General features: G+C 44.8%; 1 protein-coding gene across 1 annotated transcript; it reads left to right on the top strand.

Moving 5' to 3' along the window:
• Positions 1-2,682: 2,682 nt before the first annotated feature.
• Positions 2,683-27,395, top strand: IHO1 (interactor of HORMAD1 1; the record flags this gene model as incomplete). The annotated part of the gene is made up of 8 exons (XM_082288791.1): positions 2,683-2,738; positions 10,161-10,320; positions 11,673-11,830; positions 13,655-13,703; positions 14,336-14,423; positions 21,589-21,692; positions 22,462-22,655; positions 27,194-27,395. 8 exons carry the CDS (start codon positions 2,683-2,685, stop codon positions 27,393-27,395), a joined length of 1,011 nt encoding a protein of 336 aa, XP_082144917.1.
• Between the last annotated feature and the right edge of the window lie 113 nt (positions 27,396-27,508).

Genomic DNA, 27,508 nt, shown 5'->3' with positions numbered 1-27,508 from the left:
AGCAGCACTTTGCCTCCTGTGCACGCACTTTCCTGGCACATCGACCCACTGGAGTGCCTTTTGGCTTGGCTCCTCTACCCGAGTGGAACAGAAATCTGTGACCTCTCATTAAGCATAGATTTCTCATTGTTTTCTATCTCCGCTTTTGAGTACAAGACCAGAATCCCATTTGAATGAGGGGAGAAAAGTTACCAAGAAAATGTCCAAGGACATCTCTGGGATGGAGAGATGAAGGTCCTGACCACTTTTGCAGACTAACATGTTATTAGTGTTCTAGCATGAAGAACTCCTGTGAGTTTCTAATGAAATGTGCTATGAAGTTAAAAAAGTTGAGGATGTACCGAGCATATTGCTGTCTATCTCCTGGAAGCTTCTGCTAATTTTTACTAAAGGAAAGACTACAAGGATCTGGCCACCCTCCCTAATGCTGGAAGCACAGACTGTTATTTCAGATATAAGGAGAGCTATGAGCTAGCGCTTGGCAACATGGTTAATCTCCCCAGAGCATGTTATGGATGGGGGAGATGGAAATGGAGGTAGCTGTCAGACCTATAATTAAAAAAATATGTTTCCATATAGAAATCTCTTTCCGTTGTCAGGAGAGATGGAAATACAAAAATCTCATTTATCGTATTCCACAAACTCACTAGATGTTCACACCAGAAGGCTCCAGCCACATCAGAAATAGGAATAGCTCTTTCTAAGTACCTAAAATAACACCTCGAGCCTTATCATCAGTGCGCACAGCATCGGCAATTCCGTTTCTAATGGCAGTGGAAGTATTGTAAATGAGTACAGGACTCTACAATCTCTTCTGCAGGCAGATCTGGGCCAACTTTTCAATCGTGAGCAATAAAATGGTGGAAAATCACTGTTTATGATGCAGTGCCATATAGGACCTGGATGCACAGCAGGGCTCTTGGCAGCAGTGCCATGCACTGGCCTGTACTACAGAGCTGTAGACAGTTCAGGAGCAGAACAAGGCTTTTATTTACTCAAAAGGTGCAATAAACATCAACATTTCCATCAGCTTGGCTCTCTAGAGGAAGGTTTGCTTTCCAGCCCACGGCTGTCTTGGACAGCCCAGCCACTACCCCATCCCTGAACACGTCCTAGAAAATGAACCTGTCAGAGTCTTCTCATTTAGCTGGGAGGTATCAAGCTGCCTTGATTAATCCAAGCTATTTAAACCAACACTAGTGCTATAATGTCAAGCAAAAACAACGCCGTGAAGTCACTCCAATAAGCTTTTTATGGGTAAAAGGCCAGAATTTAATTTTTTTATCTGAAGTGAAAGCTTTATTTACATAGGATTTGATTAGGAAACCAGATATATGCATCAAGAAAGCCATTGTTTTGACACCCCTGAGCTCCGGGTTGCCTTAATACTAAAGGCAAAAGAGAATAAAGGGGAATGTAAATAATTCCCCTGATCTATTCATGAATTTATGTCAACCTTATTTCTGCGGTGGTTTAGTGCTTATGGAGTATTTTCAGAGCCAGGAAACAAACATTTTAACTAGTATTGAAATAGTTTTGAATTAAAGGAGGAAAAAACAGGCAAGCAAGCATGCCTGATTTACATTCCTAAACATGGGGGTTATGGAACTATAAGGCAAAAAATCCAGTAAAACTATATTTGAGAATGTTTCTCTGGGGAATGTTTAGATTATGGTTATTTTTGTCATACTTCTGATGGGTGAAATTAAATCCTTCTGCATTTCTGCCAGAGGTATTTACATGAGAGACTGCACAGCCTCTGGGAATGAAGGAAATGGGTGCTGTGGCTGCCATGCTCCCATGGGAACAATCCTCAGTGTGCCAGGTTCCAAGCTTTCAGCTTTCTCTTCCTCCCAGTGCCCTGTGATGACCCCCTGTGCCCAGGGCTATGCTTCCAGATGAAGGACAAGGGCTGGCTTGCAGAGTGACTGGTGCTGGGGCTGATTCTGAGTCCATGGACACAGGGTGAGATCCAGAGACCCTCCAGCCTCAGGGTGAGATCCAGAGACCCTCAGCCCTGAGGTGACCACAGGGGCCCTCAGCTCCAGGAAAGGAGCCAGTGACACTCAGTCCCAGGGTGACCCCAGGGACCTTCATAGGACCTCAAGGCATCTCAAGCCTCAGGGTGAGGTCCAGGGGCCTCCAGCCTTAAGGTGAAATCCAGGGACCCTCAGCCCCGAACCGATTCCAGGGACCCGCAGCCTTGAGGTGAAATCCAGGAACCCTCAGCCCTGGCGTGAGACCCAGGGACCCCCAGGCCTCTCAAGTCTCAGAGTGAAACCCAGGAACTCTCAGCTTGGGGTGACCCCAAGGACCCTTGGGCCCAGATTGACCCCAGGGACCCCCAGGCCTGGGGTGAGGCCCAGGGACTGCCCCAGGGCACTGAGGCCCCTCAGGCCCCACAAGGTGGGCAGGCCCAGTGGTCGGCTGCATCCCAGCCCTGTGGAGGGCCCCAGGCCAGGCCTGCCCTGGGCCTACAGGGCCATGTCCCCCTGGGCTGTCCCCACAGCCACAGGACACAGGTGACACTGCCCTGAGAGGGGCTGGTCATCTTCTTCCATCTCCCTCCTCCCTGCAGGGTACTGTGACACTATGGCTGCTGCTGGTGGGGAAAGGCCGTGAGGGTCAGAGCCATGGTGTTGGCTGGGGGCTCCCTGCCGGGGTGTCAGCCCTGAGAACAACATGAACTTCAACATCTGGAACATCAAGGAGATGCTGAGCACACCGACAACCCTTGGGTGAGCGTGAGTGGGGGGAGATGGAGACGGGATGGGGTGTGAAACCAAACACTTGGCAGGGGTGAAGGCAGTGAAGTGAAACATGCCCAGAACTGACCTGTGGCTAATTAGGGAAATCTAATGGGAATTCATTAGCCTACCCTGGAATCCTGTTTATGTCCCCAGCCTGCCAGCACTGCCATAGATCCACCATTGCTGGGAATCTAAAAATCAGCATCAGCTGGAAGCTGTACCCTTGTCCATTCAGGGTGTATTTGGAGAAGCCCTGTAAGCTGTCCTCATCTCATTAGATAAGTTAAGTGTTCCCCTTGCCTGTGCAGAGGACAGATAGAATGAATCGTGATGTGCAATATTATTGCACATTATGTAACTCAAAAATTATTCCATATCCTGCATTTATACACATGGCTTGTTTTTTTCCCAGCAGAAGCCAAAGAGCAGCTAGAACTCCCCACATCTACAATCTGCAGTGAAACAACAAATATTCAGATGTAAACATCTGGAGGGCAAATATGTAAGACAAGCTGCATTTTGTACTTCAGAGCATCCTTTGTATCACAAGGCTAAAAAAGGCAGTGGGATTCATCCTCTGTTTGACTCCAGACAAGCTAATTGACAAATTTGGTGCTCTGAGCCTCTGTTAGTTAAATAGCCCACTTACATAACTAACTTGTTCAAATTCACAGTTTTAGTCATACTGTCTCTTTGGCCAGATGTTACCACAGTGATGGATGATAATGAAAACATAATAGTCATTTTCTTACCCATTATAAAAATGCTTGCCATAGATATGAATTAATTAAATTTTGTACAGATGCAGGGGGCAAAGGGGAGCCAATTCAGGGAAAAATGTATTTATATCTGTCATAGTTTTGTCTTTATAATTGTGTGTTGCTTCACTCTATTGTCTTCTTGGTACCTGCAGATTTATTTTGTTTGGTTTTTGGGGGGTATGTTAGTTTTCACTAAGTTGTTCCTAAGTTTGAAAACCTGTGTCTTTCTTTCTGCTCAGAGACTGAGGAGGGGAAATTTAGAGAATATATTAAAAAGACATAATATTATATATAAAATATATAATTACACTTTTATATTATATACAAGATATATAAGATATATTTTTTAAATATATTAATAGTTCTGTGGAGTTGTGCCATAGGGAAGGAAATGAATGGAAGAAGCACAGATGCCTGTTTGGAAAGGGATCACTTGAATTTCTTCCTCCTCCAAAGTAGCCTATCACCTACAATGTCTTCCCTTGTAACTCATTAATTAATACAGGAAGAAAATATAGGCAAGATTTTAACACCCACTCCTCAGCATTCCACATTTTTTGCAAGTGAGTTCAAAAGGGTCAAATAGGGCATAAAACATTACTGGAAATGCAGCTGGGTTTTTGCAGGAGGTAAGAAGAGGGAGAAAATTTTCTGTGGACAATTAACTTTTTCAAAAGGAAAGAAAAGTTTCCCACAGGAACACGTGAATGTGTGTGTGTATTTGAAATAGGGGGGAAAGGTGTTGATTACTTTTCCCTCGCTCACTTCTATTACTAGAAACCTTTCCCACCACAGCAGGGTATGCTGTTTAATCCCCAGAAAACTCTTTCAGGGAGCTTTAGAAATGAAACATAAAATCAGCGTATAATCTAGGCAGAGTATGACTCACTCTGTGAGTTCTGTGCAAGTTTGAGTCAGGGTGTTACTTCTGAGAGCAGCTGCCACCAGGTCCCCAGGAAATGCAGAGCTCCAGTGATGCATTGCTCTCACGGCCACAGCTCTGCACAAGCCCAAAACTGCTCTGGGTTTTATTTGTTATCTGTCAGAGACACAAGTGCTTCTCTGCAACCCTAACAGCCTGAGAAATAGGGTGTGGGCAACCAAAGTCCCTGTTCCACCTGGTTTTATATATGAATATTGGCATAATAGAGATACTAGAAATGCAGCAGAGGGAAGATTATCAGGTTAGACAATAATATCAGGGTGCCAGTTATTTTAGAGGGTGGAAGGGGGCCACATGACAGCTATACTGGGAAAGCTTAGGCTTAGTTGAAGTATATTGACAAAGGACACAGTTTTTATGGATTGAAATGCCAGCCTTCATTAGAGAAAGTGCCACATTAGAGCAGTGCTGCCGCCTGCCCAGCTAAGAAGGCTGGCAGAAGATCACAGATGATGCAAGAACAGCAGCCACAAAAGCAGTGATGCTTCAATCAGCCTTTGATTGACTGGATAAGCATCACAGGGGTGTGATGCTGAAAGTAGATTTTCAGGCACCATCAACACCTGCCTCGACCACAGAGCTCGCAGGGGAAGAGACATATCTTGCCTTGGCCCTGAGCTGAGCACAAGACCCATGTTCAGGCTATTTACTCTTGTAGTGCTACCACGAGAGTGGCAGTAGGGAACTGGAGTCAGTATCTGCAGGAGCAGCAGAAGCCAAAAAATCCACTACTGTTAATTAAAAAAAAAAAAAAAAAAAGACACTGGAATAGTAATAATAAACCTCATTAAAAAATAAATTAAACTGTGCAGCCAGAAGGGTTAGATGCTTGCCTGAGGCAGAAAGATTATTTAGACTTGATTATTTAGATTTGGTATTGAAGTTATGAGAAATTTCTTGTACCATGAGAAAAGAAGTAACTTGCTAAATGCATAAAAACTACTCATATACTGACTTCCAAAGACATCAGAAGCAGAGAGCCTGTCAGAGAGTGTGTAAGGCCAAGAAATTATGAAAATATTAAAGAGGCATTCAAAACAGATGCTTGAAGTTAAAGCCTACTTGGGCCACTACTCTCTACAATTTATTTCTGCTGTTGAAAATAGCTTCCAAGTTTAATAACCTCATTCAATCCATTATCCCATGAAATTCCATCCTACATCACAAGGTCACATATTTTGAAGTTGTATTTAGGTCCAAAAACAAGCAGAAACTGAAGGAGACAGCCAGGACAAAGACCAGGAGAGCAGCTGTAAAATTCCAGAGCCTCACAGGAATGAGAAACCACGGCTGTAAGTGCAGGCTGGAAGATGGCTTCAGGCTAGAGAGGGGAGTGGCAAAATTATCCCTGTCTCCAGATGCCTAACTTTCAGTATGGTTGGGGATGCATTTTGTGGGAGCAAACAGGGCTGCTCTACAGAAATCCCAATCTCCCCTTCAGGAAAGGGCTCTGTTATAACAGGCAACCAGCTCAGGACAAAGGGCTAACATGGAGTCCAAGGTAAGGAGGGCAGTACTGAATCACAGCTGAATGAATAATGAATAAACTCATAGAAAGCAAAAATGACCTTGAGAAATTAAAATAAGACCAGAGGGATTTTGAACCTGAAATCTGGAAACTGGAGGCAGTGTTTGAGCTGAATAACTGAGAGGGATTTCGTCGTGGTTAATGCATTAGGGCCAGTGCCAGAATCTGTTTGTAAAAATTCCTTTTAGGATGTGGTGCAAATTATTTGCGGCAAGCAGGTCCTGCCATTCCAGAGGACAGGAAGCAGAAGAATAATTTTTTACTGTGACTGTTTCCAGTGAAGAGATGGCAAATGGCTGGAGGCTGCAATAGCAGCTAAAACTCCTTGATTTAAACTCCTCCAGCTCCCCTGCACCCAAGGCCAAGGCTGATCCTTGCTCATTTGTTGAGCACATTGGCACATTGGCAGGCAGCTGATAGTGAGGATGAGAGCAGTACAGCAGAACTAGAGACAGTTCCTATAGATACAGGCTAAAGCCAGGAGGAAGACCAGGTTAACAGTAGCTCCTAGAAAGTGAATTGGATTTGCTGTGATTCAGCCCTGGCCCCTAAATGAGGAGGAGCAGAAAGGGCTGTGAGATTTTCTAGAGGGGAACCAGGAGAAGAGAGACTTTATGGCACTGATCTTACTCAAGACACTGCTACTATGAGAGAAAGATCTCTTTTTTGGGAAAGAGGCTTTACTGCACTTTGAAGAAATGTGTCAGAAAGGTGTAAGTGAGCTTCACCCACAGTGCCTGAGAAGAAGAGGAATGTTGGCACAGGTTCAGTGGGGATGACAGAACCAGAGAGAATCACTTATAGCAGCACTACAGATAAATGTTATGTTGCAAATTGTAGAAGTCTCAGTCTGCTTTTTCAAATTACTCTTAAACCTTGGTGTTGGCACATAAGGATGGATCTAAACAGCAGAATACAAATACCTGTTTTAAAAAAAGATTGATGAGGCCTGTGACAATTTACAGTTATGAAGTTTTAGTTTGTCAATGTCCCTAGAACATCTAGGAAACACAAGAAGAGAGTAATTATTGCATACCATGTTTGTTTTGAGGCAAGGCAGAACCTTTGAATGAAAGGTGAATGTTTGCATGTGATTGTGCTAAAATATTTGGAGTGAAAATGAGAAAAGAAAAAAAATGAAAGAAGCTCCTGAAAGCTCTAACTCCTCCTATAAAGGGTGAATTTCCACTGGCAACAGGGAAACAGAGACTGTGAAGATCTAACTGACCCCCCAGATATGCAGAACGCTGCAGATTTTTTAGATCACATTCATATCACATGAAAGGGTTGGAGTTGCCAATATTGCAATACTTTGCATTGAGTTAGGTGGGAAAATGAAATCATACCATCAGTCAGCAGAGGATGATTTACCATTTTTTGGAGCTGTCAAGAACTTGTTTTACATATCTAAAGTTTATTTTGCTTTGTATGCATATGCTAGTGCCAGTACCAAAGAAATGTTATGGGCACCAACACACGGATGATTTGAGGCATGGCTCATGTTAGCAGACAGCTAAAAATTCTCCTGGGGTAAACTATTGCATCAACTTAGGAGGGACTGCTAACTGGGATTGCATACCTGGGATGTTTCCTCGCTGTTTATGGGAAAGGGTTTATATTTAGGACAGAACATGCATCTCTGCGTCTCAGGCATTCTGAAGGGAGTGGTCAGGTGGTTAGAAGAGCAGGAATTGCCTGATCATGGATCTGATCCCACATGTGATCACGGTTGTCTGATCTCTCCGTCAGGGACAGGCCTGGGTCAAGCATGGCCAGGCTGATGGCTTGCCCAGATGGTCTTGTTAGTAAATTAATTGCCAGCAGTGTTAAGCAAGGGAGAAAGAAATCCATTGCTATGGGGAATGAGTGTATTCAAAAGAGACATCTGTTTCACCTCCCCCTCCAATTTGCAGAAGTGCCATCATACCTAAACCAACTGCTGAGGTAGTGGACTTTAGACAGAAAAATTGGGCTCCAGAGCAGCCAACAGCTGTCTTTGGTTGTAGTGCAGAGTAAGCCTAGGAGGTCACTTGGCTCATAAAGTCCTCTCAGCTCAATACTCCTCATAAAATTTTTGTTATAAGAATCTTGTGCTTTGGGTATTGAATAACACAAAGGATCTGAGAAAACAAGCATATATGTGGGGTATGATATTCACCACTTGTACTAGACACTTTCAAAGGGGTGCTTTATCAAGACAGTAAAGCATCTAAAGATTATAAAAACCCTTCCTCAAACTAAGAGGGAGCTTTTTTTTGGCTGGAAGACAGGAGGATTTAGAAAACTGGTGCAGGAGATGTGCTGCTCACATTGCCGGCAGGGGTTCTGCCTGTGTGCAGTCATGGCAGCCCATGTGCTCACATGTCTCCCCAACATACTGGCTGTAGATTAAGAAAATTTATTTTTTTTACAAAGCTTCACTGAGATGGAAGCAAGAAGCTGTGCAAGTAAAACTGTATTCAGATTTTTTTCTTAACAGATTTGAAGTCCAAACAGGGATCAAGGGAGAAATTTTGAATTCAGACAGATTTATCAGGCTTTTTGAGAATCCAGAAACCCATACCTCATCTATTTTTGCCTGCAGCTCAGTGTATGCAGTGAGCTTAAAGCCAAAAGTATTAATATGATATTGTCAGTGACACTACTGTATAATGGAGACTGAGCAGTTCAAGTACTGCTGCTAAATCCTTTCCCTGTTGTGTCTATATATTTGGCCTCCTTCCAAAACTGGGGATTAACCAAACGTGACTGTTAATAAATGTTGGGGTGATCATCTCTTGTTATACACATGAATTATTCTCCTGTTCCTTCTCCTTTACTTGTATCATTTAATATGGAAGAAAAATCGTGTGTAAAATTTTCATTAATTATTTTCATTAATTTTGGTCTCTAGTTCCCAGCTCCAAAGGCAGCAACACATCTTTCCATGTTGGTAGCTCAAAAAAAGCAAGAACTGAGAATATAAACTTGGCCCAGCTTTTTTGTGTTTGGTCCTAACCTAAACACTCTGCCAGACCTTGTGGATGTGAAGCAATGGAATAGTGATAATTTAGACAGAAAGATGGTAGATTTAGATTGATTATTATGAAAAAATTCTTTCCTGTGAGGGTGATGAGGCACTGGCACAGGTTTCCCAGAGAAGCTGTGGGTACCCCATCTCTGAAAATGTTCAAGGCCAGAAGGGATGAGACTTTGAGTAGCGTGGTACAGTGGAAGATGTCCCTGCTCATGGCAAGAGGGTTGGAACTAGGTGATCTTTAAAGTCCCTTCTAACCCAAAGCATTCTACAATTCTGTGTGAAAAATGAAAGAAGTCTTTTGTATATATTTTTGCTACCAAAAAATTGAAACCAGCCTCCAACACAATGAGAAGCAGTGCGGCTGTGCAGGGAAATGTTTGTCTGAGAGAAGCTGGTCCTGTGCCATGAGCCTAGTCTGTAAAGCAGGAGAGGAGTATAAGAGTGTTTCTGAAGAGGAGTAGAACCAGAGTAACACAGCACAAAATCAAGGGTATCTTGAAAAGATTTGAGTAATGCTCAAGGGAAATAAAAGCGTTTTTGAGTAGCATGTTAATATATTTGAAATATTTCCAACAATTCAGATCAGTTCATCCAGCCATATGCTACCTCTATTAATTTGTTGTTCTACTGTGTCAGACTTAAGGCATGTGGAGAATAAATGCCCAAGAAATGTCAACTATTAGTCAGAAAGTTTTATTCTGTTGGAACTGCCTTACCATTAATTGAAGCAACCCTTGAGTTACAACAGAAATTATTACCCAGAGTAGCTGAAAGGGAAAGATCCAGCACTTGCTATGAGCCCAAGGTGTCTCTTTAACTAAGACTGATTGACAAGGCAGGTAGGATGAGCTGTGTTAGATGCCCAGTCCTGGGTTTGGTCTTCTGTCTGCACGACATGCTGGAGAAACACCTTCACTCCTATAAGGTGAATGTGGAGCTACCACACTCTGTGTGGATGTGGTAGTTTAAGATAACCCATCTGGTTTATCTTAGAATTCAACCATATGCCATTGTAGGAACAGCACCTTCGAAGCAGAGAGTAAAAATTAACATGCTGAAGTGGGCCACGATCAAGCAGTTCCAGCAGGACATGTAGGGAATTCTGTTTGGCTTTTTAATTGCTCCAGACTCATTCACATCCCTCTCTGCACCATTTCAGGCCTAATAAGATTTCCATGAGGAACAGCACCGCCAGTGACTACTCGAGTCTGAGTGATTCTCAGCTGCTCTTCGGCTCCCAGTTCTGCCCGGAGAATGTGCAGTCGGCAGCAGCACCTCTGGAGCTGGGCTCGCAGCTGGGACAGCAGAACTCCCAGGATGTGAGTCTCGCTCTCAGTCAGCCCTGTGCAGGCACACATCCACCACTCAAAGTTAATGGAAAATGCTGAAATCAGGTGGTAACATTTGCAAATATCAGTAACTGCTGAAATCAAGTTATCTTCTTCCTACATACACATACTTACTGTGACAAGACAAAGTAGCAGCCTGGTCAGATGAAAACCTGGTATTTATAACAGATTGCTATAAATTATTATTGAGATAGGTATTATTTTCTTCAATCACATTTTTTGAGTTACTAAAATAATATGAAATTATTCTCAAGCTAATGTCTTTAGGCCACCTACCTAGCCAAGGTAGAATATTACATCTATTTTTCTTTCAAAAATGTTGTGTTTCACTTCCTTAGCTTTCCAGAAGAATGACAGCGCTACTCAGTGTTTGCTTCCCTGCACTGACAATGACCTTGCTGCATTGTTGTTATGGCAGATGTTTGGATGATTTTGGATAGGGATGAAGAGTTTCTACGCTCACAATGTTCCTCCTACAGCTCATGGTTTCTGATGTTACCAGCCTCCACTAAAATAGTTCCTGTGCTGCTAACAGAGAGCACTGGATCTGAATAAACACACCTGGAGCAAAGATTAGTAAAGAGCAGTGGTGCCAGCTTGGAGGCCCCAGGCTGTCCTTCAGCTCCAGATGCTATCTGCTGTCCTATGCATTTTGCCTAGGAGCAGTTTTCATCAGACACAAAGTAGGAAATTCACTTTTCATGATTAAAAAAATCAATGGAATTTGCATTTTCTTATGTTTTAAGGAAAAGGCATTTCCATTTTGGTCACACAGTGTCTGGAAATTTTGTAGAATGAAGCTTTCATATTAATATTAAATTTCTTTGAAAATGTGTATTGAAGAATGTGAAAAACTCATCTACAGTCTGTTGATGTTGCTAGTTGGCAGCAAAATGATGTCATCCACCAGGAAATTCAATAGGATTTTTTTAGATTCCTGTACAGGCAGATTCTCCTGACAACTTGACTTTTTCACAATTCCAGGAACACTGGAATTCATTTATAGTCTCTGTCTTGAACATAGAAGGGAAAAAGCCCTGCACACCTTATAATTGTAGCAAACTGAAAATCCTCAAGATGAGAGAAAAGCCTGCATCTGGAGGAATTTGGGCTGGGTCTCAGTTCCACAGGGAGCTGATCTAACTAGGCACAGTAAATGAGGCATAATCTCACTAAATTCTTAATCTCCTCGTCCAATCTAATCTGTCATGCCCAATCACTGTGATCTCTGTCTGCAAAGCACTGGATAAACAAATGGTTTCTTCTAATTAATGTTCTGATTATTTTTGTACTTCAACATTTTTCTTTTGTTTGTGTCACAGAGTGAGCCCAGTATTTTTACCAAATACCAGACAAAACCACAGTTATTTGATGAAGAAACAAGAGAAAAATGTTCACTTAATTTTGGTGCAGGAAGAGTGAAAAGTGTCTTGGAAAATTTTGAAGTGAATAAGAACAAAATAAAGGACAAATATGACCGGTATGTAGACATCCATTGGAAATTCTTTCCATGCCGGTGGTTGTCACTCCCTGCAGCTCCTTCTTCCCCTCTTACAAATCATACATGACATAGCTGTATATTTCTCCAAGAAAAGTATTTTCAGATTTTAAATAATTTCTAATTGGAACGAGTCGCAAGGTAAGAGAATAGGGTTTATTTGCAATTTATGTAACACATTCAGCCATAAGCCCCATGGAACAGCAACACTCTAACCTGAATTTATCTTTGTCCTTCTTTATCTAATCAGCATTGTTTCTTTTTTCTGTATTGGTTCTCTGTGAAAACCCTTATTTTTCAAAATTTTATAGGCTATGTGGGGACTGATAAAAGGGACTCTGAGCATGGCCTTCACATTTGGGCCAGATGAGGGGATTGCCAAACACACGTTTGCAGGTTGCATCTTTATAAGCATGCACATATCTCTAGAATTTTATTTCCATACAAGATTTTTATGTATTGTTTTTTTGATAACAGAAAAGTGTTTTTTGCTAATGTGATTTGCATCTGCTCTTTGTCAGATGTCAAGAATTACATGTACTTGTAGGTCCTGAAGGCCTTTAAGGAACAAGCCAGTGATTTGAAGCTCAAAAATGAAATATGGCAAAATCCCCAGTGCACCTATAAATAATTCTCAGCACTGTACGTTTTGTAATGTAACATCCAAAGTGAAGGGTGTTTTTATTAAAAGCCTTTGATCAAATCTGGCTATGTATCTCTTCTGCCTTTTCAATGGGCACTATGTTTCTGATAAGGCAAAATTTGATTCTCTATTGCCTATTAGAGGAAGATTTTTGTAATGAAATAAGAAAGTAGTTTTAAATGTTTAGGCATCACTCATAATTATTCTTTATTTTTTCTTTAAATGGATTATGCTCCTTCCTACACTCCAGACTTGCTCCCAGATTAGAAGCCTGTTTATAGAAATAACTATATTATCTTTGCAAAGATAAGTGTATAATTTATCAATTTGTATCCCCCGCAAGTTTGACTAAGAAAATGAGTATCTTCCTTTCCATAAGTCTAGAGAGATTTCAGAAGCACTGCCTAATTCTCATAACTAGGTTCTACCTGGCCTCTGCATATTTTTGGCTGTTGTAATTTAGATCACTCAAATGATTGACTTAAAATGACCTGAATCTTCAGACAGGAAAAAGTTATCACTTTGCTTAGCAACCATCCGTGCATTTTGGTGTGGCAGGTTAATCATGAATATAGCCTGGTTCCTGATAGGCTGGCTCAACTTAAAAGGACAGATAACAGAAACCACAGGCATAATCTCAGGAGGAAAGGATTTGCAGTATTTGTTCTTCCTGGCCTGGGCTTTGTTGATGCTGAAGCTTTTCCCATGTTTTTCCCACAGTTATTTTAGTCCAAACACAATATCCGTGTATCGCAGCAACTGGCACGTCACCACACAGGCTGGGTCCTTCCGGAGCAGATAACATGGCGATCACATCCCAGCAGCTAATGGACAGTTGTGCAAATGCCAATTAAAAATTTGAGAGAGGCACCAAAAATCTGAGAGTAAAACCACCATAATTTCATGTAGATGACATACATGGGCATTTGTGTATATGTATTTTTTTCTTACTTTGCATTGCAGAGTCCATGTTTTCCTAAAACAACTGAAGTGACTTCAAAGGGTTATGCCCCCTGAAGAAATCATGTTTCCATGCTTACATTACATACTACACTATGCCTTGCAGTGTTTCCTGACTCATTTTTACAGTAATCTTATCAATTTTTGTACACTTCATTAACTTACATTTCTGGTTCATACTTGTTGGTTTTTTTCCATTTTAGTGAAGTCCTAAGCTCCTTTATTTCCAGCATCAAAGACAGGCTTCAAGAGGTAAGTTACTTCAAATACAGGATATAAAACAGTGAAGAGTTAGAAATAATACAGACCATTCAGTGTTCACCTTCTCTCCTTTACTATGTTGATATCTAAAATATTACATTTAGCACTCAAATACTTTAAACCAACAATTATAAGGTTTTTTGCATAAACCATTCACTTTGTGGCCTTAGGGTCAAGGTCTTTGGGGACTTGATTCAGAATTTCTCTGGGTCTCTGGAGCAAAAACAAGTTGTAGTGGCCATCTGCAAATACCAGGGGTTTTTTTCCTTCTGCCTGAAGAAAGCAGTCTGCTCTCAGGATTAGTCCCTGTGGTCTGAAGGTGAAGGTCTCTCCCCCACCCCTTCTATAATTAATTTTATTAGTTATTATTAGTCCTATTTTAGAGATCAGTATCTCTTTTTTGAAATATATTCGTATTTCATGAGCCTTTTGAGCCATCCCAGATCTTCTTTGGGGTTGCAACCAGCAGCTGGACAAATTGTTTCAAATGACAGATAAACAACCATTTTCAGGCTGCTCCATTCCATGAGTTGCAGTCATTGTTCTGTGGCATCTGAGGCTGTGATTTTGCAAACAAAGAAAATTGAATATTTTAATTTTCCCATTGACCTTTGTTTTTGCAGCTGCAAGTGGGCTTCGAGAAGTTTGAAGAAATGTTCGATTCTAAAAACAAATCCATTTTGGTTTGCCTAGAAACCCTTTTCAAGACAAGTAAGTCCTTCCGGTGTTCGTGTTGACAGCAGAGGGCACAGTCAACCTGCCAAATGTCACTAGTCTGCAGGCTGGGGTGAGCTGGACAAGTCATGCCACTCACAGCTGCTCTCCCTAAGGGAGGAGAGAAAATAAGACTTATCCATGCCATGGACTTGTCAAGTTTTTCCATTCCTACTCTCTCATTTTTTCCCTTTCTCTGCCCTCTTGTACTTAGGTGTTGCATGGTTAGACACTGTGCTCGAATAGATAAACACAATCTCTGGTTTTGTGTTTTGCCTGGAGTATGGTCATTTTTAGACCATCTGGAGTACTAATGGAATACACAGTAAAAATAACTTAGGTATTTATATCCTGAGTATCCAGTTTCAGTTTTTAGGGCTTTCTCAGATTTTCATTTGTTATTTTGTGGTGTTCCATTACTCCTCTGTGCTTGAAGCGATTAAGTTTTGGATGTAAACAAAACTAGTACTACTCATTTCTTGAATGAGAAGCACATAATGAAGCACACTATTGCCATGACAAAAAAGTGACCTCCAGAAAAGCTAATAATGTAAAATACTTTTGAACAACTCTGTCTCTGAAGCGGCTAATCACAGAAATCTTCATTGAGGGAAAATGCTTCAAGAAATTGTTTGTAATTTAGCTTAGATCTGAGCCTTTGAGAGTACATTAATTTTTAATGCTGGTGTGATACTTTATCAACACCCTGTCAGGACTGCTCAGAGCTTGCTCTGCTCTGTGCAAGAACAAGAGGCCATTTTCAATATACACAAGAAACGTTAAATGAGTTACATCTTGTGAGATGAAGGCAGCAGATCTGCGCAAAAGCACAATAATATTCAGTGTGGCAAACTGTGGCTTCCACAAGGCACGTCTTTGACAGATACCCTTTAAATCAACAGAGCCCTCTCAGGCAAAAAGAGTGGATTCTGATGCATTCTGCAGGAGGCCATGATAGGCTGTACATTTGAAATACCAATCTTGTTGTACTAAGAACACTCCTTTGCTGTGCTTGGCAAGTGCTCTTGGTGGGACCCTAATGTAAACAAGAACCTGGCTGCTTTGGCCAGGACAGCAAGTTCCCTATTACAGATTTTCCCATCTCCTAATTACTTCAGTGCCTCAACTTGTCCACTCTGCAGCAGGACTTTGCCTAATTTCTCACACCTCATGTGCAGACGTTGTTGTCATGGCACTGAAAATCAAATCTATTGTTCATGACTCCCCCTCTTCATTCCATACCATTTACTCAGCTGTCCTGTTTCCTCTCCATATCCATTTTAAATGAATGTGCCTTGAATGAAATGAGAAACCTCCCAGAGGTGCATACTGCTAGATTTTCAAAGCAATTGAAAAGAAAAATTGGTACTTTCTGTAATGCATCATGCTGCAGAATGTTGAATATATAATGAAAATCATCACATGCTGCACAATGTTGATCTTTTTATGTTTCTGGGAAGTTCATCCATCACTGGTTAATTGCAGATAAACACTGTCATTTGACTGATATCACAGTGATGCATAATTAAGTTCCCACTAAATAGATACCTATGCTAGTGCCTTGAAAAGAGGCAATTCCCTTGAACAACTGGTATAAAATTCCAAAACTCAGGTGATAAAGAGCTAAATTCAGAGCAAATAAAGTTCTGAATGCCAGTGAGTGATGATACAGTACCTTGGGATGCGGGTGACATGGCAGAGACATGTTAAATCATTGGCAGTGGAGTATTTCACAGGCAGGAGAGGAATGCAGAAGATTAAGAGAACCAGTGCATCAGGACATTCCAACAGCTCTGAAAACCAAAGGCAGGTGGGACTTGAAATCAAGTCTGTCTTCATTAAAGATTATAAGGAGTATCACAGGCTGCATTTTTAGCAGTGGGTAGCAAGCACAGTTGGCATACTCTGCATAGCCACCAGGAGAGAACAAAACAGAAAATATTTTTCAAAATGTATTTCCAAAGTGTTTCCAAATGCTGTTGGACTGGCATGCTCTGTGCAGGAAGATTTTAAAGAATGTTCTCTTTTGAGTGTTTATCCATATGTGCTTGCTCACAGTGGTAGAGCTGTGTCTGGCACTGGAGATCAGACAAGGTTTGGCTGAGCAGCTTCCACAGAAGCACAAGGGCTCTGTGTCTTGCTCACATCTTGGTGTGCGGTGCACAGGGATGCAAATAGGCAGGCAGACCCTGTGGCCTCAGTTCTTCCACCTTATATATACACAGTTTCTGTCGTTGACTTGCCCACTCATCATTTGCTCTGTCCTTCGGATTTCTACTCCTGTAGATCATTTCTTTTCATATTTTTCACATTTTAATGCACTTCTATCAAAGCCTTCTATTTTTTAATACAAATGCCGATTTTCACCACTCAGCCCTCTCTGCACTGCTTTGCTCTTCTGCCATCTGGTAGTTCCAGCTGTGACAGCTCAGAACAGCTGAATCCTCCACAACACCTTGTCTCCAGTGCACATGAGCAGCATCCTCCCAGCCAGCATGCCACAGGCAATCCTCTGACGCACTGCCATCAAGGGTGACAAAGTAATGTGCAATATGTCACTTACAGAGGTATGAGGTCATACCAGGTGCCTGGTGAGTGGTTTTCAAACATGACTTGCTTCCAGACTCCCCAGGCCCAGTAGCTGCTGGCAAAGTTTCCAGGGAAAATGGCTGTGTTTAAAATGAGATTTGAACTTGTACAGTATGGTCCAGACTGGGACACCTAGTTCAGACTCCCTTACATTTTGTATGGATTGAAAAGTCAAAAGGTTTGAAACTGATTTTAAAAATGTTTTTTCCATGTAGCTGCTAACTAGCCATGCAGTGACTGACAAAACTGTTGAGTTGAGGGACTTAACCAGACTCCAAAACATCTCAGCATGGATGGTGAGAGGAAGTGTGGATGTTCCAGTAGATACTGAAACTCCTCATTGTCACAGTTCAGCACTGTGTGCTGTAGCACAGGGTGAGATCAGGGGCAGCTCATCCCACAGTCCCACAATGCAGGTGCTATCTGATGTCTTGTGGAAAGGGACCCAGGCTAAGCCAGCACAAAAATGCCAGCTGACTGCTTGGAGTATATCTGAGCAGGATGCAGCCATGACAGCCCAAATGTTTCACCCTCTGGCACAGCTCCGTGGCTGCGCAGGGAGAGCATGCAGCGCTCTGCTGAGCTCCAGAGCTGTCTTCCCTGGCCGTGTCTCACCAGGTTTATAGCATCTCCAATTTCCCCTACTGAATCTGGGCGTGGGGGAACCAACCTTCTTCCAAACTGTTATTTAAAGCCTCTGTGCTGTTAGTGCAAGTCTCAGGATGAGCTGCATAGATGATGATGGAGAGACATCAGAAGCAGTTGCTGTTTAATATTCCTAGGCTGGGAGGCTCCCTTGACTGCTCAGGCTGTAGTTCTCAGCTGCTGGGAGTGCAGCTGCACCCGGGTACAGGCTGATTTGCAGGGAGGTCTCTGCAGCACAGGGTGGCAGCCCTACCCCAAGGTCCTTCAGCCTTTTATCTCATGCCAGATTTCATATTCCAAATGTTATTATTGTAAACAGTAGCATCCGAAGACAAGGGTACAGCAAATCAAAACACAGCGATGTTTCAGTTTGTAAATAACTGCTTTGTTTAAATTACCTCAAGAGAGGCACAAGTCTGTGCATAAGTCACCCATTAACTGAGTAAAGATTTTCTGTCTGTGATCAAGTTATTGAATAACTATCTGCTGCAGGGTTTATTTGAAGAAAAGCTCTGAAGCAGCCCTTCTTGATCATGTTCAAAGACAAGAGACCTAACTTAACAGAGTCCTTGATCTGATCTAATTTGGCCATCTCAACACCTGTTTTTTTTAAGTCTCTATTAATGCTCATTTTTACTTTGTTTATTAGTGTTTGACAAGTCTGAACACTCCTCTGGGTACAGAAGCAGGGAGGGGAGTGCCCCTCCTCTCTACTGAGGGTTTTTTCTGCAGAATACTCCTACACGTACAAATGAAACGCATTCAAAAGGCTGGCTGCTGGTTGCTTGCCTGCAGCATGCTGTGCTGAGTCAAATGTATGTGCAGATCACAAGCCCAGTGGATGCAGGACTATTTTTAGACAGAGGATACTATGTTGAAGAAGAATAGGCAGACTAGGGAAACAAGAAAGTTTTAAAAATAATTCTGAGCTAAAATTAAGCATATGAGGAAGAGCAGCAAGATAAGGTGAGCTTGCAGATGCTGCCCTTTCTGTATCTTCACTATGTAGACCTGGAAGGTGATAAAGTGACATGGAAGGAGTTTGTTCCCTTAGTCACTGCTGCTTTCCTTCGCTTTGTAGGTTGTCAGGCTCCCCAAAAACCTGCTCTCAGATTGCTGGTAGCCCTTGTGTCTAACCAGAGAGAGGAAAAGGCCCACTCAAACATTCACTCCCCTGTTACAAACCCATTCTGCAAGTCATAGATTTCCGGGTTTCTAAAACAGTCTAAATCTGTCAGAGAAAGACACTAGAAGATTAAAAACAACAACCAAATTGTCTGCAACAGCATATTGTTTGAAATATGTACAGATAATCCTCATAAATCAGCCAAGCTCCTACAGAGAAAAAGACAAAGCCATGTGGTGATGTTCATCCTGAAATAATGCAGAAATTCCACTCGACCCCAAGTCTGAGAGATGGTTTTAATTCAATGTGTGTGAGGAAGATGCATGGATGAGGCAACTGCGAGGTTCCTTCTCCCAGATGACAGCTGTGTGCACTGTGCCCAAGCAGGGTGCCTTCATAGGAGGCAAAGTTAAAAACACAGCTGGGAACAGGGGATTCCTGGTGCCAGGAGGTGCCATTCCCTATGTCTATCCCTGAGCGGCGCCTCCAGCCCTCTGCCACTCCACACTTCTGCTTTGCGTGGCTGAATGAGACAAACACTTTCAATCTCCTTTCATAAGAGGAGATTACCATGTAAGCACTTAATTAACTTGTAGCTTTCCTCTGCCCATGTCTCAGTTCAATCTCTTTCTTTCCTTGCACATAGATAGCTGGGAAGGCGTATGGGCTTCCTGACATCCTGGGGTGCACAGCAGTTCTGTCAGCCAGAGCTGGTGCACCACCACACACCACACTGCCCTGTCTCACCTGTAGCCTCTGGTGCTGGCATTTGCATCCTTGTGTCACTTGCTAATTAACTGAATGCCCTTTGGCTTTTGCACCCAGGTGACTACAGCAGATTTTAAGCGTATTTGGCTCATGAGAAGGCCTTGACGAGCACCTTTCAGAGCTCCCTTGTCCCTCATGACACCCTGCTCAAGAGCTGATATTTTCCCTTTAGTTGGGGCTTATTTTTTAAGTTTCCTGTTATTTTTTCTCCTTTTTTTTTTTTTTTAATATTACAGTACAACTTCCACTGAAAAGCTTTGTTTGAATCTACAGAAAGGCCACTGTGTTGTCTTTGTCAAAGAAGTCACCTGCCTTGTCTTAGTGCATTAAATCACAATCTACCTTTTATAAAATCATGTTCCATCTTATTCCATTTCCCTCCATATCTTCAAGTACTTTTCCCCTAAAAGGCTGTTCTAAAACCTCGCACCATATGAGAACAAATTACTAAGCCCATAATTGCTCAGATTTTTTTCCTTTCTTCCTTCCCAAATTTTTAGAACATCCCTGTTTTTTTCACAGAAGCAAAGCCTGTACAATCATTTTCTGCCTGCCACTCCCTAATAGCTTTCAGCTCTTTAACCAATTCCATCTACAGTTTGACAGAAGGGCACAGCTCACTAAGATAATTAAGTCCCTGAAAGCTTAATGAAAATAGCTGAGCAGGAGGAGAAGGGATCCCCAGTGCCCTGCAGCTCTGCAGCCTATGAGCACAGCACTGTGGGGCAAGAGGTGCTCAGCAAGGAGCTGAGATAAACACTGGTGAGCAGGAACAGCTTCAGATGGGCTCTCAGCTCCTCTGACACCAAAGTCAATCAAACACCTTGGATCTGTAGCAAAAGTAGATTCATTAATTGCACAGCTCTTGTAGCCACTTGTTGAAATGTAGGTTTTATTCTGATTTTTCTCAGGTACGCAGTGCTGCTCCAGCACTCCAGGGTTTCAGCTCTCCTGGCCCATTGGTTTGGCAGTGGTTTAATTCAGCAAGAGTGCTTTGGATCCTCTTTTCTGCCGACCAGCCAACATTCCACACCATCTGCACACACCTTCCTGCACCCTTCACAGGAAAGACCAGACGTGTTTAGCTCTTTCTCTCCACTCTTTCTCAGCTCTTTCTCTCTGTCCTAATTTACGATTTTAAAGGAGACTTCCAAAGGATTGCTAAAGATTTTTCATCTCCACACACACTGCAAACTGTGTTCCCATCCTATAGCATAGCAGGCACAGCAGTGGTTCCTACAAGAGTAATTTAAGCTGTATGGGGGGAGTTATATTCTTATCCCATCATATAACACAAATCCCTGGGGTTTTATCAGTTTTTCAACAAGACTGACTGAAGCCAAGAGCAACTTGCTCCAATTTAAAACCCTCCCAGGGAGCCTGTGCCTCCACAGGACACTGCTGGGGCCCCCACTACCAAGTGGGGGGCTCAGGTGGTTTCTGACCACATCTCTTCCCATGACCAGCAAATGGAAATTCCAAATCTTTGCACACTCCTTCATCATTTCCCTCTATTTGTTCCAGCAGTTTTCCTTCAGTTTTTAGCCTCCTGTGCATTTTTGACACAGTTTCTCTGGTTGCACTTCTTAGCCATTAACCTCTTACACCTCCATCCTGTTTACCATCACCTGGTTGCATGAGAGTGTTGGTTATGTGGGGGTGGATCAGCTATACTGGGGTCCCCCTGCCTTGGCCATGCCTGTTGTGCACCTGGCAGACAACGAAGCCTCAGCCTTCCCTGTGCTGAGCCTACCAAATTCTGCAGCTTTGCACAGCCTCCCTTCTCCAGCTGCCATGTTAACAGAGTGCAGTAAAGGAGGTTTGGCCTATGTGCAGCATCTTACAAATTTCAAGTGCCTTTCATTAAACATCCCCCCCCATTGTCCACTGCTCAGGGTTTGGGGAGATCACAGCAGGAGAATCATGTGGTGATTCATGCCAAGCCATGCAGGAAGTAGCAATAGTATTGATAGTACTTTATTCACATTTACAAATGAAAAACCAAATGTGTTTTTTATTGATTTCCCTGTTTAGTGGAAGATGCTCTTCAAAGTCACTGCAGCTTGGTGCTGAAAGCTTTGACAGATAAAAGCCAAATGGAGCAGGCACTGCTGGAGATGGAGAGGAGACTTGCAGCCGTAAGTGAAGAAATTAATCTTTTATTCTGAATCCTCATTCTGAATTTCTCCTGCTTCTTCAAAATACTGAATATTAAATTGCCTTCAAATGGTGGATTATAAAGCAGACTGCTCCTGTTATAATGAAAGAGGAAAGACATATTAAATGCTAATTCCAGGCCAGTTACTGACAGAGGCTTACCCAAGAGCTGGCTAACAGTGCTGTAAGCTCTGATGAAGCCCTGGTCAGCAAGAGAAGCCAACAGTGCCTTGTTGTGGCAGGCCGTGATGGAGCACTCCCTGCTTCCTCACCTGACACATGCCTTCGCTGGAGGAGGTGGTGCAGTGCATGTCTGTGAGGGGTGAGCACCTCACAGAAGTGCAGCACCTTGTCCCTTCAGCCAGGTGTTTTCCAGGGGGAGGAAAAAAGACATGAAAAGAAAACAAAGTGGATGTCAGAGACATGAGAATGAACTGTCGAAGACCTCCTGAACAGGTCTGGTTTCTCCAAAGGCCCTGCTGCAGGAATTGCTTTTGGCAAGGATGTGTCACACCAGCATGTGAGAAGGCAGTGCTCCTAGGAGAGGGAGTACACAGTGGGTTAGGGGGATGCTCCAGTACCAAACCTCTCACCTTTATGGGACAGTTTGAGGATACGTATTACACGGGAAGATACAAATTGCTAATCTTCATGTCAATACCAAACTGACACATGGTACCTAAAACTTTATTACTCTTGTGCCTTTTTGTGGGTTTTTTACTGCTTCTGCTCTGCTTTTTGCTTCCCTAGAAAGATGTGGAGATTTTGGATATGAAATCCAGTATCCAGCTGCTGAAGGAGGGTCTGGAGTCTCTGCCAGCCCAGATGAATGACCAGTTCCTGAAAGTGTGTAAAGAACTTGGCTTCCAGAAGCTCTGTAATACCTCAGCTGAGCAGCACATGCTTGTGTCTAGTGCCAGCCTGCCCCCTCACATGACAGATAAGTCTGTCCAGACGTCCCCTGGGCTGTATCAGCACTGTGTCCTGAGTGAGGAGCACCCCCACTGGCCATGCTGCCCAGGGAGGGGAGTTTGCAGCTGCTCAGGCCGGTCTCATTTCCCCTGTGTGACAGTGGGGCAGCAACACAGAGACTCCCCTGGAAGGAACCAGGTTACTGGAGATGGCACATCTAAGGGTGACCTAAACCCAGCCTCAGGAGACAAAGCCAGCCCCATTGCTACAGCAGCCTGTGGCAGAGCAAACACCTTTTTGCAGGAGGTGAAATACAGCTTGGAGACACAGAGCTCTGCTGCCCATCCTTGCATGTGCTGTGCTGGCAGACACTTTCTGGGGAGTAGTCAGAAGAAACACTGTCCTGTGCTCCCAGAAGTGCCTCATCCAACCCCACTGAGGAAGGTGTTCAAGAGAGGCACTCAAGGGTTTGAACCACTGACACCATCACAGCAGCAGCAGCCTCAAGTTTGCCACCATTCTGCACAGAAAGTGACACCTGGGCAAAGATACAGCAACTGGTCCACAGACCACGAGGTGGAGAAGGCAGCTGTAGGGAACAAAACAAAACAGAGTCCTGGAAGGATGTCCTGGAAAAAAGCAATAGGGAGAAAGAAAACGTACTCCACTAAGAGGAAAGGCGAACACTCTGGATGTGCTGACAGTGGGATGAAGCAGAGGAAGGCAAATGGGACTATTGACCTGGAAAGCTCCAGAAAAAATTGCCTTCCCAGATACTTGGTTGATCTCAATTCAGAAAACTCTGACCCAGTTTTTGCAGCTCCCCATCAGCAGATCCTCAGCAGTGCTCAGCTGGGGCTTACAAAGAATTTCCCACCAGTGCCGTGCTCTGATAAAAGCCTGCAAAAACTTGCAAGCAGAAGAAAGAGAAGTCTCGAAATTAAAAAAAGAGTGGATGTTTCCAGTGTAAGAAGGTATCTCTTGGATTCCTCTCCTGAGGAGGATGTACTTTCCCTGTGTAGCACAACAGGTGTAAAGCAAATGAGCTGCTTCAGCCTCCAAAGCCCCTCAAGCTCTAAGAAACCACATCCTGTCAATCCACTGTCTCAGCAGAACACAGCCTGTTGCTCTTTACTGTTTGATTGTGATTCTTCTGATTGAAGGGGTTTATTTCATGCTCAGAGCCCTTAGTGCAGGATGACCATTTCAGTTGCAGTTTATTCCTCTAGGTGTGTTACCTGCTTAGTCAGAGGCAAGACTCAGGCCTGGATGCTTGAAAGTGCTGTTGCCCAGTTTGAGATATTGTAAGGGACTATGTGGGGTTTGAGCAGGGCTCTGCCCTGGTTTGGAATGCTGAGGGGATCTATGTTGCTTTCCTTGCCCACTCCCAGCAGAGATACCATGGGCTTGAGTTACCAAAGTATTTACACAGCAGGGAAGTACCTGACATTCCCAGGGAGGAGAGGGCTGGCAGAGCAGACGGTCAGGCCAGTCATATTTGGCACTGAGATCTACTGGAAACTCCTCACCTAGATCGATATAATGCTATCTCTGTGGTCAGAAGCTTCACTCTGTTTCTCACTCGTAGTATCTCTGTCACTTTGTTGTGTAAAAGTTCAGGTTTTTAGTAGAGTAGTGTTATTCTGGTTGATTTTGATCAGGTTCAGATTTGTCTCGGAAGTTGTTTGTGACCTTTGGGCAGGGACAGGTTTAACTGAGGAAAACCAAACCCCAGCGTCTCAGGTTCCTCCACTATTGTCTCTCTTCTCCTTACAGGCTGAAATTCCTTGGTTTCAGAGATTCCAGGAAGTTATTTTGTTTCTACTTTATTTGTCTTTTGTATCTCTTGGCTGATTACGGAATTTTCAAGGGCAGTGGTTCTCAGAGACCAAAGATACAGCAGGCAGATCCAGCAGATGAGATGCTGGACAGTCTGAATTCCCACAGACCAACTCTTTTCAGGGTACCCAGCTGTGACTGTGGGCAGCTCCCACTGCTTTGGGCATTTGTGTCACGTTTGATTTTTGATCTGAAATGTTACCAGCAAAAGAAGCATTTTGGTGTTGAAAAAACCATATTGCCACAAATCCAAATTATCCAGCTTTGTCATCCCGAGGGAGATGGCTGGGATCCCTTTTTTTCTGGCTTAAATAAACTCATCTTCAGCAAAGCCCAGTGTCTCTATTTTGGTTTTTTGGGAGAGGCAGAGGCCTGTTCTAGCAGGAGAACCGGCAGTTGCTCTTTAGCTGTTTAACTCCCCTGGATTGTGGAATTGGAAGGATTCCTTTTTTAGCTCCGCTCTCATGTTTAAAGATGGAAACCTTCACCCTTCCAGCTTAACATTGGTCCAGTGATGTTAATTAGCAAGGAGAAGGGGGGGGTGGAGGGGGGACAGTCAGATATGGGGAGCCCCCAGAGCTTGGGACCCCCCTGTCAGTGAAGGGGGCTGGTGATGGCTGCCAGCAGCAGTGGCTGTTCGTTCCCATTGCCCTTGTGTACTCGCCTTCCCCAGCAGCCCCAGCACGGCCTTTACTGGGCAAAACCCGTTCGGTGGGCTTGCCACCCCGTGTGCTTTGGGATCGGCGAGGACGAGTGCAGGTCTCTGTGCAGCCCCTGGCCTTGTTGCAGGGAGCTCGGCAGCACATGGCTGAGCTTGGAGGGACCTCTGGAGGTGTCTGTTGCAAGCCCCTGTGCAGAGGCAGTGTGGGGACTGGCTCCTCGGCACCCTGAGATGGAGCATCAGTGCCATGGGGTGCAACACAGGGCTGCCCTGGGGACCCCTGCAGCTCCCTGCCACACGCAAAACCTGGAGCATAGCACAAAACGAAATCCCTGGAGATGGAGGTGTGACAGCAACAGCAGCCAACAATGCGTCCCCGTGTGTAGGACCACTTCCCTGGTGAATGGGATGAAGCCCTGGGGTGCCACCCTAGCCCCACAGCCCCTCTGTGTGTTCCCACTCAGGGTCTCCTCCAGGGTTTTAGCTGCCAACAAGAGCATTTGTCCCAATATGGCTGTGACAATGGCAGCTCCTCTCCCAGCCTTGCTGAACAAAAATGGAAGCATGCAGGCTGTGTGGCAGCAGACTTCCCAGACACTCTGCTTGCACCCTGGCGGAGCTGGTCCTGCCTCCCAGCCTATACTCCCAGATCACTGTCACTGGCTCCTTGCTGGATCAGACATACCCCAGGTATGTGTGGTTTCTCCTGGCCTTTGCCTTCATGGAGCTGCCAGTAGCCATGTTTGTAGTGGTCTTGTCCCACCCTTCAACCAGGGAAGGTGCCAGGGTGGTTCCACCTGCAGCACAGCCAAGAAGGACTGTGGAGGGCACAGGGCAGAACCATAAAATACACACAGTGGTCAGAAAAAAAAGCAAAGTTGGGATCCAAGCTGTCTGGGGAAATTTTCTCTGAAACTGGAGTTTTGGAGATTTCTTGGGGGAAAACCCAGGAGAAAGGGGAGAACAGTGATCAAAAGCCTGTGACACCTAGGTGGACATGGGCACAGGGGCTGAGAGAACTGGTTGCATCCTCCACCCAGCATTCCCGGCTGTGCAGGCAGCAAGCAGGTGGCTGCTGCAGCAGCACAGAGCAGGGGGCTCAGCTTTTCATCTGCCAGTGAGTCACTTGGCAGAGGAGGAAACCTCTGACAGCACCGAGGATGTGGAGGTGGCTGCTGTGCCTCTGCCTTGTGCTAAAGGTGCTCCAATGACTGTGGTATATAGGGCACAGCCATCTCCCTTCCCACAGTCCCACTGCACACTCAGCACTGCGGCTGCACCATCCTCAGGATGAGACCCTCTGGCTGCGGTGGTGCCCAGTGCTGGCAGTGCCTGGTGCAGTGCAGGATCACCTCCACTCTCCCCCTGTGCGCCCTCCTCAGCACTAATCCCCAGACTAGCTGCCTGCCCTGCCTGCTTTCTGGGGCCCAGTGTGCCGGCATTGCCCAAATTCCTGGACCCTGCATTCAGCTGGCTGCCACAGCCTCCTGATCCCACAGAGGAGTGGATCAGGGACCAGAAATGCCCCATGCACTGGTGGTGAACACAGCACCCCGGGAATGGACAGGTGGCAGGAAGCAGGAGGGGGGCACTGCATGCTGCCGCCAGCACACAGGTGCTGTCATGGGGACCTGAGGTGCCACATGTCTGTGCTGGCCTGGCGAGAGAAGAGCGATGGTGATGACAGGACTTTGCCAAGGCTCTGGCGACTCAAGCACGGGTGAGGTGTAGGCAGGGAGGAGCAGGGATGCAGGCAGGGAGCTGGAATGCAGGTATCACCATGCAGGATGGAGTCCTGAGCTGGTGTGACTTTGTGGCGCCGTGGCCGTACCATTGCCAGCCCAAGCCCTGGCAGGATGGGCAGTTTTCCAGCCGGACAATTAAGCAGATTAACTAATTACCTGAACCTTGGCAGGATCCCACAGCCCAGCGGCTGCCAAGGCGCTATATATCCATGCCAGGCGGTTGGGAGACAAGTGTGGGGCAGGTTTGGGGTAGGGCCCCCCCAGACCTTCCTCAGGACCCTGCTAGTGGGTCCGACAGCCCCCTCTCCCCGCCTATCCCTGGCAGCAGCGGGATCAGCCTCGGCCACAGCCTGCTGCCACCGCGCTGCTCGCTCCGGGCAACCCTGCCCACCCCGCGGGCAGCATACCCCCTCCGCCACCCCGCCGTGTCCTGCCCCGCGGGAACCTGCCCTGGTGCCCCTCCGGAATCCACGTCCCAGAGGATCCGCGCCACGGGCAACCCGTCCCCGGGAGTCCACCCCAGCTGAGCCCCACGGACCCGCCCGTGCCCGGCCCTGCGGGTCCCGTCCCGGCGGCGGCCCCGGCCGTGCCCCGCGCCCCCCCCTCCCGGTGCGGGCGGGCTCCCGCGCGGGTGCCCGCG

This window comes from Coloeus monedula, assembly GCF_965178545.1.
Source record: "Coloeus monedula genome assembly, chromosome: 11".
NCBI classification, from domain to species: Eukaryota; Metazoa; Chordata; class Aves; order Passeriformes; family Corvidae; genus Coloeus; species Coloeus monedula.
The sequence above is the reverse complement of the archived record's forward strand: the minus strand, read 5'-3'. Positions and strand labels throughout refer to the sequence as shown.